General features: G+C 37.8%; 1 protein-coding gene and 1 pseudogene across 2 annotated transcripts; one reads left to right on the top strand and one right to left on the bottom strand.

Moving 5' to 3' along the window:
- Nucleotides 1–9,129: 9,129 nt before the first annotated feature.
- On the bottom strand, nt 9,130–10,536 carry LOC149155161 (non-specific phospholipase C2 pseudogene; annotated as a pseudogene).
- Nucleotides 10,537–10,751: 215 nt separating this feature from the next.
- On the top strand, nt 10,752–14,150 carry LOC149155162 (uncharacterized). 2 transcript variants are annotated; one of them, XM_089445115.1, is made up of 2 exons: nt 10,752–11,089; nt 12,919–14,150. In XM_089445115.1, exons 1-2 carry the CDS (start codon nt 10,903–10,905, stop codon nt 13,755–13,757), a joined length of 1,026 nt encoding a protein of 341 aa, XP_089301241.1. In that variant the 5' UTR covers nt 10,752–10,902; the 3' UTR covers nt 13,758–14,150. The 2 variants fall into 2 exon arrangements, with proteins under 2 accessions (XP_089301241.1, XP_089301242.1); XM_089445116.1 differs by having other exon boundaries at nt 10,752–11,005.
- Nucleotides 14,151–14,806: the final 656 nt, after the last annotated feature.

The following is a 14,806-nucleotide window of genomic DNA, read 5'->3' on the forward strand; positions in this document are numbered from 1 at the left end:
TAGCACAGGTATATAACACATGGTTAAACAATTTACCAGATTTCAGGCGCTCTAAATCAAGATTGCCCACAGAAATCGGCGTTGATCCGCTCCAAGAGATCTTCAATTTGCCATTTATTTCCACCAGAATCGCCCTTCTTTAGTTGTTGTTATTCCCCTAATTACTCTAACAATAGATAAGGTGATCACCATAAATTTATTCCAACAGAAGATGCGCCTAACAAATCAACACCAAATGGAAAGATTTTAACTATTACAACAATAAACTAACTGTGAACTCGACTCTCTATCAACAGCAAATGAAATACGATTTTTTTTTCAAGCCACAACATGTGGGCAATTTCCCACATTGCTGGCCCGTCCCGATGCTCCTGCATCAGACTCCCGGAGAAGAAAATATTGGTTCTTTAAACTTTCAAGATTTATGCCATATTTCTGCAATTCAGTTGCTGTCATCCAACTGGAATCTTCCATTGGCTGCTCTTTCCACTTGACAAGATACTGAAAATATGTTTGCCCTCGAGTTTTCTTGAACACTCTTTGATCTAAGATAGCTTCCACTTCCTTCTTGGATGTTTTTGGTACCTGTTCTTCCCAATCCACAGTTTGAACTTCATCACCTGTAGCTTCAGTCTGCAACTCTGTTTCTGTCTTCTTGAATGGATACAAGTCTGCAATATTAAAAATGGGGGATATTCCCATCCCTTCCGGCAACTCAATTTCATATGCATTGGCTGAAAATTTCCTTTTGATTTTATAGGGTCCTATCTTTTTCAGTTTCAGCTTATTATAAGTCTTTGTAGGAAATCTCTCTTTCCTCAAATATGCCATGACCAAATCTCCTACCTGAAAGTCTTTTTCTCTCCTCCTCAAATCTGCACTCTGCTTGTATCTCTTGCTGCTGTCCTGTAGTTTGCCTTTAACCTCTTCCTGTAGCTTCTGCATTTGTTCAACAAAATCTTTAGCACTTGCACTTCTGGTTTCTTGCATTCCCAAGTCTCTTAGCTCATATACTCCTCTCGGATGCATTCCAAAGACAATCTGAAATGGACTCATTCCAGTGCTTCGGTTTGGTGTGTCATTGCAAGCAAATTCAGCTTGAGCTAATGCTAGATCCCACTGTTTGGGATTTTGATGTACCAAACTTCTTAATATATTCCCCAAACTTCTGTTTACAACTTCAGTTTGACCATCTGTTTGAGGATGGTAAGCTGAACTAAAACTGAGTTTAGTTCCTAGTTTCTTCCAAAGTGTCCTCCAGAAATGCCCTACAAATTTAGTGTTTCGATCTGATACAATACTTACCGGCAAACCATGCAATCTTACAATCTCTGAAAAGAACAAATTTGCTATGTGTGTGGCATCATTAGTCTTCTTACAAGCAATAAAATGAGCCATTTTAGAAAATCTGTCTACAACAACATAAATAGAATCATTTCCTCTCTGATTTTTTGGTAAACCCAAAACAAAGTCCATACTCACTGCATCCCATGGTCGATCCGGTATGGGCAATGGCTGATATAGTCCGGTATTTTGACTCCTTCCTTTGGCATACTAGCATACCCTGCATTTCTCAACAAACTTTTTGACATCAGTTTGCATTTTAGGCCAATAATAAAAAGCATTCACCTGAGCAAAAGTTTTGTCTTGTCCAAAATGACCAGACAATCCTCCATTGTGCTTCTCTTTAATGATGTTCTCTCTCATGGAACATTTTGGGATGCACAATTTGTTGCTTTTAAATAGCAGGCCTCCTTGAACAAGGTAATCCATCCATTGACTTCTGTTATTGCTCACCGGGTTCTGCACTGTTGTGTAGATGTCTTTAAAATCCTCATCATCCTTGTACATTTCTATCATTTCGTCAAAACCTACAACACCCACTTTAAATTCTTGCAACAGAAAACTTACTCTGCTCAATGCATCCGCCACTTTGTTAGACTTACCACTTTTATGCTTTATTACAAAAGTGAAACTTTGCAGAAATTCCACCCACTTGGCGTGCTTCTGATTTAGCTTTGGCTGATTATTAATAAACTGCAAAGAATGGTTGTCTGAATATAAGATGAACTCCTTCAATAGCAAGTAATGCCTCCACCTTTTTAATGCTTGCACAATAGCGTAAAATTCTTTATCATAAGAGGAATATTTTTTCTTTGCATCATTTAACTTCTCGCTGAAATATGCTATTGGCCTTTGCTCTTGGCTTAGCACCGCACCAACTGCTTCTCCACTTGCATCGGTTTCCACTTGAAAAACTTTCTCGAAATTTGGTAAGGCTAGAATAGGCTTCTCTGTTATCTTTCTTTTCAACAGATTAAAACTCCTATCAGCTACTTCTGTCCATCGAAATGGCTGATTGACCTCCTTGATTGTCTCAAGGATTGGTGCACAAACTTGACTAAATCCCTTTATAAATTTTCGGTAGAAACTAGCAAGTCCATGGAAACTTCTTACCTCAAAGACACTCCTGGGAGTAGGCCAGTTTTTGATTGCTTGTACCTTTTCCAGATCCATTTTCAAACTATCTCTGGAAATCACAAATCCCAAATATACCAGCTCCTCTTTCATGAAACTACATTTCTTCAAATTGATTAGTAGTTTCTCTTTCTGCAGAGTTTTCAAAACTAACTTCAAGTGTTCCAAATGTTCCTCTTTACTTTTGCTGAAAACTAGAATATCATCAAGGTAAACAACAACAAATTTACCTGTATATTCTTTCAGAACCTCATTCATTAGTCTCATGAATGTGCTGGGCGCATTAGTGAGCCCAAAAGGCATCACTAACCACTCATACAATCCACTGTTGGTTTTAAAAGTTGTTTTCCACTCATCGCCTTCCCGGATTCTGATCTGATGATACCCGCTTTTCAGATCTATCTTAGTGAAGTACCTGGATCCACTTAAACAATCCATTAAATCATCCATCCTGGGCAAAGGAAATCTATACCTGACTGTTATCTTGTTGATAGCTCTGGAATCGGTGCACATGCGCCATTCTCCTCCCTTTTTCGGACTAAGCACCGTTGGTACAGCACACGGACTCAGACTTTCTCGAATCAGCCCCTTGTCCATCAGCTCTTGAACCTGTCTTGCAACTTCTGCATTTTCCTGAGGAGTTAATCTATATGCAGCTTTGTTAGGTAGACTTGCTCCTGGTATTAAGTCGATATGATGACTTATACTTCTAATCGGTGGTAATTCATTTGGCAATTCATCCACAATGATATCCATGTAGCTATCTAACACAGATTGAATTTATTCAGGCAAATCATGTAAATTTGTGGAGGTTAAAATTACCTTTGGCCTTCCCACGATAGCGAAATGCATCTTTGTGCTTTTATCCACCTCTTGTAGAAATTCCTTGCCACTGATCAGCATAATATTATTTTCAGGTAGCTCTTTATCAGCATCGTTCTTCACTGGCAGCAACGTATGCTTAACTCCGTCCTTTTCTATGGTGTAGGTATTTCTTCTTCCATCATGAATCGCCTTTCGATCAAATTGCCATGGTCTCCCTAATAACAGGTGACATACGTCCATGGGCATTATGTCACATAAAATCACATCTCTGTATGTGCCAATCTGCATTTCCACATTACATTGTTCTGTTACGATGACTTGATGGCCCTTCTGAAGCCAAGATACTTTGTAAGGTGCAGGATGCGCTTTCTTTGTTAACCCAAGCTTTTCCACCATCTCTGTAGACACAAGATTGTCAGTACTCCCGCTATCAATTATAACCTTACAACACTTACCCTTTGATTTGCATGTAGTCCTGAACAAGTTCTTCCTTTGCGTAGGTTCTCCAATCTCTTTTTCTGATCTCAGCAAAGTTCTTCTGAGCAGCAATGATTCACCTTCCTCCGGTGGTTCTTCCTTCTCTACAAGTCGAGGTGGTTCCGGCTTTGCCTCAGCCACATTTGCACCTCTCTGGCTTGTTGATTTGTTCTGAGGACAATTCCATGACGTATGTCCCCATTCTCCACAGGTATAACACCTAACATCTCTTCCTCGCCCTCTTCCTCTGGGCGCGAATCTCCCTCTACTAGAATCACCCATCTGTGGTGATCTGCCACTGGAACTTCCTGCTTCAAACTGATGCTGTGTTCCTCTAGATCTAACTGATCCTCTACCTCTTGCTGAGCTCTTTCCTCTGTTTCTTTGACTCTGTTTCTGCAATATTTTCTCCTCTGCTTTCAAACTTGCTTGATAGGTATCTTCAACAGTTTTCAAACTTAACAGGCTAATCTCGTCTTGGATCTCATACCTTAGCCCATTAACATATCTGGCTACTTTCTCCAAATCATCTTCTACATGCCCTGTTCTGATGTTTAACCTGTAAAATTCTTCAGTATATTCTTTAACAGACATTCCTTTCTGCTTCAAATTTTGCATCTGCTTAAAAAGATTCAAATGATAGTCTTTAGGCAAAAACTTGGCTTTGAGTTTGCTTACCATTTTATCCCACTTCTTGATCTTAGATTTCCCCTTCCGCATTCTTGATGTCTGTAACTCGTCCCACCAGATGGCTGCATGGCCCTTCAGTCTAGTGACTGCAAACTTCACCCTCTTATTCTCCTCAACCTCTTCATAATCAAAATACTGATCTATGGATCTGATCCAATCCATGAGCTCCTCGGCATTTAAATTCCCTTCGTACATAGGAATTTCTATCTTGGGTTTGCTTCCAACCTTTGCCAGCATCTTCACGAGTTTAACGTTTTCATTCTCTTCTTCTTCTTCCACATCTTCCTCAGATTCTTCTGAAGATCTTTCAGCCCCCTCATCCGGTGCTCTTCTCTGGGTTGTTTCCATTGTCTCCATTCGTTCACGCAGTCTTCGCACTTCGTCTATCAGGACTGCATTAGGTTCTGGTCTTCCTCGACCAATTCCTCTTCTTGGCGGCATCTTTTGCTTTAAACACCCGTTAGTATGGCTCTGATACCAAAATTTGATGTACCTGAAAATTTTAAGCTCAATCTACAAGCAATAGGACTCAGCAACCATACATATCAATCTGCTTCAGATTTAAAAGGTTGATCTACCAACAAAGAAAACTCTGTTTTTTTTAAAACAACAGACTTCAGTAAAGATAAGGCGATCTTCTTTAACTTGAAACCGCCAGATTATCAAAACAGTGCCTCTGTTTTTTTCACATCAAACTGGATTTTATTAGCAACATATAGACGCTGCCATCACACCCTTTTCCCAACGCAAAATAAAAAAATATGACACCTGTTAGTTTCAAACAAAACAGAGAACGTTGTATTTCCACCTGCGTTAGTGATATTACAGTTACCAATTGAAACATATTCATATGTCCATCGTATCCACCGATACAATAAGCACATTACAGGCTTTAATTCCCGCATAATAGATCACACCAAAACAAAGGAAAAAACAACACATCTGTTCATCTATTTCTTGACAACGCAGGTCCTCAATAAACAAAGGAAGAAAAAACACATCTGTTCATCTATTACTTGACAACGCAGGTCCTCAATAAACATTGCTAAACGAACAGCAAACACAAAAGACGTTGGTCCAACACCGGCCTAAACTAATTCCCAACACCGTAATGGTTATTAGTGATTGGATCTTGCACATTTTGGGAAGAGCATCCACGCATTCTCCTTTGACCGCAATTTCTTCCAATGAATACGCCCCTCCGCCATATCTCAGTTGGCTATTTAATGCAGGTTCGATGATCGCCCGAGAATCCGGTCCAACACAGCTGTAATTGCCACAATCGGTGGTTAGCACAGGTATATAACACATGGTTAACCAATTTACCAGATTTCAGGCGCTCTAAATCAAGATTGCCCACAGAAATCGGCGTTGATCCGCTCCAAGAGATCTTCAATTTGCCATTTATTTCCACTAAAATCGCCCTTCTTTAGTTGTTGTTATTCCCCTAATTACTCTAACAATAGATAAGGTGATCACCATAAATTTATTCCAACAGAAGATGCGCCTAACAAATCAACACCAAATGGAAAGATTTTAACTATTACAACAATAAACTAACTATGAACTCGACTCTCTATCAACAGCAATGAAATACGATTTTTTTTCAAGCCACAACATGTGGGCAATTTCCCACATTGCTGGCCCGTCCCGATGCTCCTGCATCATTTTCCTTTAATTTCCCTTGCATGCAAATCTTTGTGTCTTCACCTTTTTTTCTCCTATTTTCCTTTATTTTCATAATTAAATGCCATTTATTGTCTCTTTGTCTTTGCCAATGCCTTTGCCAATTTTCATAGCCATTAATAAGTTGCAAGTGATGCCCATTATGATGTTTTAATCACTATTCAGCTTGGAATACGTATCCCATGACCTTGGTCTTATTTTTATTTACATGAAAGGTCAACCAAGGGATGTTACAATTATACATTGCTATTTATAAATAAAACTAATTAAAAATTAAAAATATTTATTTATTAAATTCATTTAATTAACATTAAAATTTTTACATTCCATCTTTTCTATTGACAATATATTTTTTTCAATCACTATACATCCCAACAAAATGTAAGATGTTATACTCTTCTTGTTATAATTGAACTCATCACGATCATGAAATAACACATAATCACTAATTTAAAATCACTTTGTTGTTGGTAAATTCGATTGTCCAACACAATGTTTGTAGGTAATGTCCATGCTTTGAATGGATAGAATAAGGAAATTCTTAACTAGGGAAATATATATAGTATGGAAGTAGAAATTTATTTTGTAATGCATTTATACAACATTTAAACCAAAAATTAATGCAAAACTCATAAGAAAGGACAAGAGTCAGTGCATTATTAATTCAACTTTGAATCCATTGAATGAAGGAATGAGGGAACGTCTTGTAGGTGTTTAGCAACTCAAAAGTCAAACACTTTTAGTGACTGAACTATGGGGATTAGTTCATAAGGTTCACACAATCTAGAACGACTTGTTGATTATTAACATGGAATAACATCTAGTACCAATAGTGCTTCTTTACTAATGTTTCTAGTGACCTAGTAACACAACACTTAATTATTCTCTCCATGCCACCAATCAAGCAATTGGAGGATTGAGCTATGGGTTTCTTCCATCTATTCCATTGAATAAAAATAGGTGATGACATATGTTTTAAATTATAGGAACATAACACTTAGTCTTAGTAATTCGTTGACCACATAGATTTTCAATGCACCATAAACATAGAGCATTTTTATCCATGTAAAGCCCAAATGGAAAACCAGATTTTATGGAGATTTTATTATGTAGGAATTGATTAGAAAAGGGTGGGTTGTACACAGATTGGGTGTAATATTACTCACTGGTAGGAAATTTTTAGATGAATATGGCTTAACAAAAATCCCGTCTCATTATGGGACCAAGTCAATGTCTTATTCTATTATGATCATCAAGCATACTGCTTCCTTCTCTCATCTCTGTTATTTTCTTTCTTCATTTTCTCCTCTTTGTTAAATGCCCCACTTCTTCATCACAACCTTCATTTTTAAGGGGCTACATTGGAAGGTCAACCATCACAATGGTTCAATCCAACTTCTAAGTAAATTTTTGGGCATTTTCTTAGTTTGCTGGAAAAAAAATAATTAAAAGCGTATTATAAAATTGGCAAAGAAATGGTGTTGAGGATTCAATTCGGGACTTGCCTCCATTCCTTCATTCCTCCCACATGCATACCCATGATACCAAAAACTTTAACATTGTTAAATATCCTTTACAAATACATCTCTTCTCCCTTTGTGATCTTTCAAAATATTTTTGTAAAATTCCCGCTAAATTATTGCAACTTTTACTTCTTTTACTTTGGAATCCATTCTAATTGAACTTCATATTTATAGGATTTCATGTTTATGTTTTCACATTAAAGAGAATTTAATTTAGTAGTTGCATTCATAATTTCTACGTTTAATGAAATAGCTATTGAAATATAAAGCAAGGAATTTCAATACAGTAAGAATGATGATATGAAGTACAACAATGTTTGTAGTAGTCGGTACCTCGTAGTAAAGTATTCAAGGCTAAAAAAATGTTTGTGGCACCATATAAGGCTAAATAGCCTAGAGTTCAAAAATCCCCATAAATGAATATGAGTAGATTGATATTTTATTCTCACACACAAATTTTATTTGTTGCTTGATAATAATATACATTTCTATTAATTAATTAATTAATTAATTATTATTTTTTTAATAATAGTTCAAAATAGCAAGGCATATTCCTTATAACCATACAATATTGTTTTTACATTTTTATTAAAAATATAAATAAATTAAATATAAATATTGAAATTCACATCTATGCAAAAAAAAAATTGAAACAAAACATCATTCATACTTTATCTTGGAAAACCTTAAAATACAAAAAGTGTAAACAATTTTCCATATAACTAATTAAAATAAAATTTATCAAACATATAAAACCAATAAAACTGATCAACCATATAAAGCAAATTTCAAATATATTAATCTTGAAACATTAATCAGCATAATAAATCTAGAAATATAATCCCAAACCTTTTTTATAAATTAAAAATATTAATGAGCATAATAAATTTTGAGAATCTATTAGTCAACCTACTGAATCCTTACAAAGCATCCAGTAATTGTTTGCTTTCTTACCTCACATAAAATCTAAGCTTGAAATATATCCCCATTATAAAAGATATTAATTAGCATAATAAATCTTAAGAAGATATTAATCAACGTAGTGAATCTTTACCAAGCATCTAGTGATGGTTTAACTTCTTACATCGCATACTAACTCCACATAATTCTTATCCCTTTGATATAAAATTAATTAATAAAATTCGCTATGGCATTCCCATTCCCTTCAATGACACTATTTATGAAAATAACGTTTAACGTATAAATCTTAACCAAAATTAGGGTTAGTGGTTTTAAATTAATGTTGTTCTCACTAACGCATATCTTGAAAGAAAAGAGGGCAGGCATAACTGGCCGCAACCGACTTTGCCGTGTAAAATTCATGTTCAGTGCAAAAATTCGTGTAGGATGGATGAATTTTAAAGGCAGAATGTATAAAAGCAGGGAAGAGAAAAGAAAGAAATAAAATTATTTTAATTTTTACGAGGTGAAAGATAGTTTATTGGATAGATTATTGTTTTTTATCAAAGGCGTCTCTCTTGCTCAGGAAATCGAACTGTAGATTGAATAACTTCTTGAGTGTTACAGCAATGGATGAATGCTCAAATTGAGACAATGGATATCGTCCGTTAGCACCATGTACCACTACAACAACAATTTATTTAATATAATACTCAAATGTTATGGAAAATAATCGAATTATTGATGAAGGGAAGAAGATAGCGCCAAGAGAATCGAAACCTGTTCCTTTGTCAATCCATGGAGAAATCACGATAGTGGGGACTAGAACCCCTAACTTTTCAAATTTGAAAAAGAAGGGGTCGAGGCCGGTAATGTCGTTGGGGCTAGGCACGGCCTTCACAGGTCTGGGAATGTGATCGAAGAATACGCCGTGCTCGTCATAAGTTACAAGGAACAACGTCTCATTCCACCTTCACGAATTTCTGGCCCTCGGCTACATCGTGCGAACGATGGTCATCGTTGGCGGGGAAGAGCTTGGAATCCATGTAGCGCTGCTCCACAACCACATAATTGGGCAACATCCCATTCCTAGCATGGGCCTTGAATTGAGTTGAGTAGGAGTGGAAATCGCCAATATACTTGAGTTTTCTGAGATTTCTATCCAACAGAGTGGCCGGGATGTTCTGGTAATAAATCCCGAACGACAAACCCGACTCGACTATTGATTCAAAGATGGTTTTCTGTGGGTATCAGTTGGCCAACAGCTTGGGGATATTGCTGGTGGCTTCATGCGAAGTCGTCGAATGAACGTAGAGTCTGTTGGATTGAGCCAAGGCCGGTACCGAAGCAAACCACCGATTGAACACTGCGAACTCACTTACGAGAGTGTTATATACGGGAACAACTTCGGGTCTGAAGCCATTCATTACAGTCTGAGACATGTTGGGACCCCCCAAGGAAGTCGCCTGCTAGCGAATCGGTTCATGGGTGTAGGATTCGCGGAGGTGTTCTCAGAGCAAAAAATCTGGTCTCGTATGGCCTGAAACAAGTGACCCAGATCCGGATCCACATACTCTGCCTTGTGTTTGAAGAAAAGACTCGCAGAGTTGGGATCAGTGGTGGATATGGGATTCGACTCCTGGCCGTTAACCCCATCGATTTGTGGATTCAGCGGCTTCATCCACGGCCAAATTTAAAATAATGTGGGCGGGCATCGATTTATGGATTCAGTCGCTTCATCGACGGCCAAATTCAAAATAATGTGGGCGGGAAAATTTCAAAACTTGTTGGGAAAATTCAAATCTCGGTAGTGGTTTAAATTAATTAAATTCACATGTATCATGCGCATGAGGATGATGCATCTTGCATTGGCATAAGTCATGGATCAGTTAACATGTATCATGCACATGGGGATGAGGCATCTCGCATTGACATAAGTCATTGATGGATGATTTACAAAGACATCAACCCAATCCCCGGAGAGTATTTCCCGGAGAAATTATGTCCACGAATTGACAGTCAAAACTGATGTTAGAGTCCTCCAAAAGCGTCCTTAGAGGGTGTATTAAAGGGTGTATTAATGGGGCTATAGAGGTGGAAATAGGCCTTGCCACCGCATGCTGTCATTTTGTGGGAAGACTTCAGTTAACCGAGTCAATATCTATCCCCACAAAACCAAATTGTGATCTTGTATTCAACTCTCAGAGGTGCGCCATAAGAATATAAATCAAGGATCCCCATCCTCTAGAGTGCAAACAGAGCAGCAACATTGGTGTCAGCTGCTGGAGCTCTAGATTCCGAGGGTGGGAAAGGGCAAGAGGCCATGGATATGGATAGTTCGAAGGCAACGAAGAAGATTCCCAGAAACACTTTTGTGATTGCATATGCAGTTTTGGCCTCCACCATCTCAATTCTGTTCGGCTATGGTATGTTTGGAGTACTTGATTGGAATAGACGACCGATCAGATGGTCTGGATATGACAAGTTTGGCAACTTTTACAGTATTTATTGTGTGTATATAACTGTCAATATTTATTTCATCAGGCTCTTTGCATTTTTATTCTGTGCATACTGAACTTATTTCGGCAGTTTACTTCTGTTGTTGCTGTACTTGTCCCATAAGAGTTTTTCCTGCTCTGTTTGTTCTGGTTCATATATAGTACATACTTTCGATGCTCATTTCTTCAGCCTTCTTTGTATATATTTTATGTATACTGTCAATACTCATTTCATCAGGCTCTTTGCATTTTTATTCTGTGCATACTGAACTTATTTCGGCAGTTTACTTCTGTTGTTGCTGTACTTGTCCCATAAGAGTTTTTCCTGCTCTATTTGTTCTGGTTCATATATAGTACATACTTTCGACGCTCATTTCTTCAGCCTTCTTTGTATATATTTTATGTATACTGTCAATACTCATTTCATCAGGCTCTTTGCATTTTTATTCTGTGCATACTGAACTTATTTCGGCAGTTTACTTCTGTTGTTGCTGTACTTGTCCCATAAGAGTTTTTCCTGCTCTGTTTGTTCTGGTTCATATATAGTACATACTTTCGATGCTCATTTCTTCAGCCTTCTTTGTATATATTCTATGTATACTGTCAATACTCGTTTCTTAAGCCTTAGTTTGTCTTTTATCTACGTATACCGTTAATACTCATTTTAATAGTCCCAGTTTGGTAGTAAAAAATTATGATTTATTTTTGAAATAAGTATGGGGATAAATATTACTGATGGTTATCTGAGAATATATGCTGGCTCATCACTGTTATTCAAGGAAAACCATTCTACCTGTAATTACCAGCTAAGAGAGTCTATAAAGAGAAAAGCAGAAAAGACTGTCAAATACCTCTAAATATTCAGCAGTCAGGGCTGCCAAATACCTGTCAGCAGGACATATTTTCTTGAGTCTAAATTTTTTTTGTTAAGGACTCCACCTGTAATTACCAACTAAGAGTCTATCAGGAGAAAAGTTGTCAAGACTATCAAATACTTCTAAATCTTCAGCAGTCAGGGCTGCCAAATACCTCTAAATCTTCAGCAGTTAACATATTTTCCTGAGTCTAAATTTTTTTTTTGTTAATTTTTTTCATAAATATATTTACGATTTTTTCGAGTTCGAATAAGTGGTTGGCAAGGGTACTACTGTAACGGCTTAGATTCAAAGTTGATGCAAAGCCCTTTGTGTGTAGAGAAAATGTGAATTTCAACTGTTTCCATGCTTTCAGCTAGACCATTTTCTTTTGTATTTCTCCCGTGCATATTGTTCCTACTTACTTTCTTATTTTTCACAGGTTTTTGAATTTAGGATTGCTGGAGGCAAGGGCGTCGCCATAGAAACAATTTAGGATTAAAGCTGGCGTAGAGTCGTGTTAGGTTTAAAGCTGGTGTATAGTCGTTTTAAAGAAAATATATTATAAGTTACTGTGATCGATTTTTCCGAGTTCAATAAACTTTAACATATTTTCCAGGGTAAAGGGTAAAGGTTAACAGCCAAGAGAATAAAGGTTAATAGTTAAGAGTGTGTTTGTATGAAGAGTCCGGTATAGTTAGAGTATGCATAATTTCATATTTACTAAATTTGGTATTTATATATTTGTAACTGGGCCATTGTAATAAAAAACAAGAAAAAACTAGCCAAGTAGATGTATATGAGAGAATCAAGTATGGGAGAATCCAGAGTGATTAAGCAGCATCAAACCATTTTGTGTTTATTTGTTCTTTCCTCCTCTGGCTTTCCAACCGGCATGAAACTCATCTTTTTCTTTCAACATTTTTTTGGATGATCAATTTGCATTTCTGAACTATACTAAATATAATTACTTCTTGATATTCTCAGTTGGAATCGGGCCTGTTAACTGGGTGCTGGGAGCCGAGATTTTCCCCCTTAGACTCCGGGCCAAGGCGGCCAGCCTTGGGGTGGCCGTTAACCGAGGCATGAGTGGGGTGGTCTCAATGACATTTCTCAGCATTTCCAAAGCAATGACTGTGCCTCGAAGGTTCTACCTCTTCTTAGCTGTTTCGGCTCTGTTCAATCTTCATATACTTCTGTGTAGCGGAAACGAAAGGCAAGACGTTGGAAGAGAATTGAGAATCGTACAAATGGCAAAAGATCAGTCAGAGCTTGAGCCTAGTAATAGGACGGGTATTCCAGTGAAAGCAGAAGCAGGAGGGGCAGTAACAGTAACAGGAGGGGCAGTAAATGTAACAGGAGGGGCATTAAATGTAACAGGAGTGGCAGTAAATGCAAGAGGAGGAGAAACAGGAGGGGCAGTAACAAGAGGGACAGTAAATGCAACAGGAGCGGAAGTAAGTACAGAAGGAGGGAAAGTATCAGCAGGGGCAGTAAATGTAACAGCAGAGGCAGTAACAGTAACAGCAGGGACAGTAAATGCAACAGGAGGGGCAGTAAATGTAACAGGAGGGGCAGCAGGGGGGGCAGTAAGAGGAGGGGCAGTAACAGGATGGCTAGTAACAGGAGGGGCATTAACAGGAGGGGCGGCAACAGGAGGGGCGGTAACAGGAGGGGCAGTATCAGGAGGGGCAGGAGGGGCAGTATCAGGAGGGGCAGGAGGGGCAGTAACAGGAGGGGAAGTAATAGGAACGGTAGTAATAGGAGGGGTATTAACAGGAGGGGCATTAACAGGAGGGGCAGTAACAGGAGGGGTATTCCAGTGAAAGCAGAAACAGCCGTATCATGAACGTATTCTACTGAAACTACGATATATTTTATATTACCCTGGTATGTCCGAAGCTGCAGGATAAAGAAAAGGGAAAATAGTTTGTCATATGTAGTCCATAGGGTTTGTGTATGTTTAAGTGCAAGTTGATGTAATGCATATTGTCGTTACTTTTTTCTTGATTGTTTTGAATTTATTATGGGTGGTCGTACGATTCGGATTCAGTCTCAACCACAGATGAAAAAAGTTAAAGGCTAACCATTTCTATCAATGTATACGAGATCTATATTTACGATTTTCCAAGAAGAGCCGCGTCTAAATTAGTGTAAACCCATGTTTTATGATTGGTAAAAAAATCTATGAGATCTACATTTATGATTTTTCAAGAAGAGCCATGTTTAAATTAGTGCAAACCCATTTATTTTTTTTATGATTTGTCAAAAATCCCCAATTTGGAGGACTCAATTCAATGTACTTCATCGGATTTGGGCTGAGATCACAGCCCGGCCAGCCATGTTTAAATTAGTCTAAACCCATCTTTTTATGATTTGTCAAAAATCTACGAAGTCTACATTTACGACGTGATTCGCCCCTTTAGCCGCAGCTTTCCGGGTCCGCAAGCCCAACTAATTCTCATAAATAATCGAATATATAAGGAAAGGGAGTCGTTACCATGTCTTGCTTAAGGCTTTCACTTACTCAATGGAACCTACACTATGGACTACCAGCAGTACAACTAAGCTTGATTAACCGATTAACAAGGCTAGACAGGGGTTAGACGTGTTGATAGACAGAGTGTGGCTGGGGCATAGAGACTAACCTAGAAGAAGCTTAAGTAGGGTGGATTCTAATAGTCTCTGTTGTTCCAACTAAGAAATATAAATCTAAAGATTCTTAATCTAAATCTAAATCTTTTGATTAATCTGTTGTTCAAATAGTCTCTCTAAAAAGAATACGTTTATGATTGATAAGAAGTTAAGTTACGACACCCCGTTTACTTGAGGATTAAGACGCCCACAGGCCAAAGGTGCTGGGAATTAGGAAACT

Source organism: Pinus tabuliformis, chromosome 9 (assembly GCF_031772625.1).
Source record: "Pinus tabuliformis cultivar Carrire ecotype Pingquan chromosome 9, CPIR1, whole genome shotgun sequence".
NCBI classification, from domain to species: Eukaryota; Viridiplantae; Streptophyta; class Pinopsida; order Pinales; family Pinaceae; genus Pinus; species Pinus tabuliformis.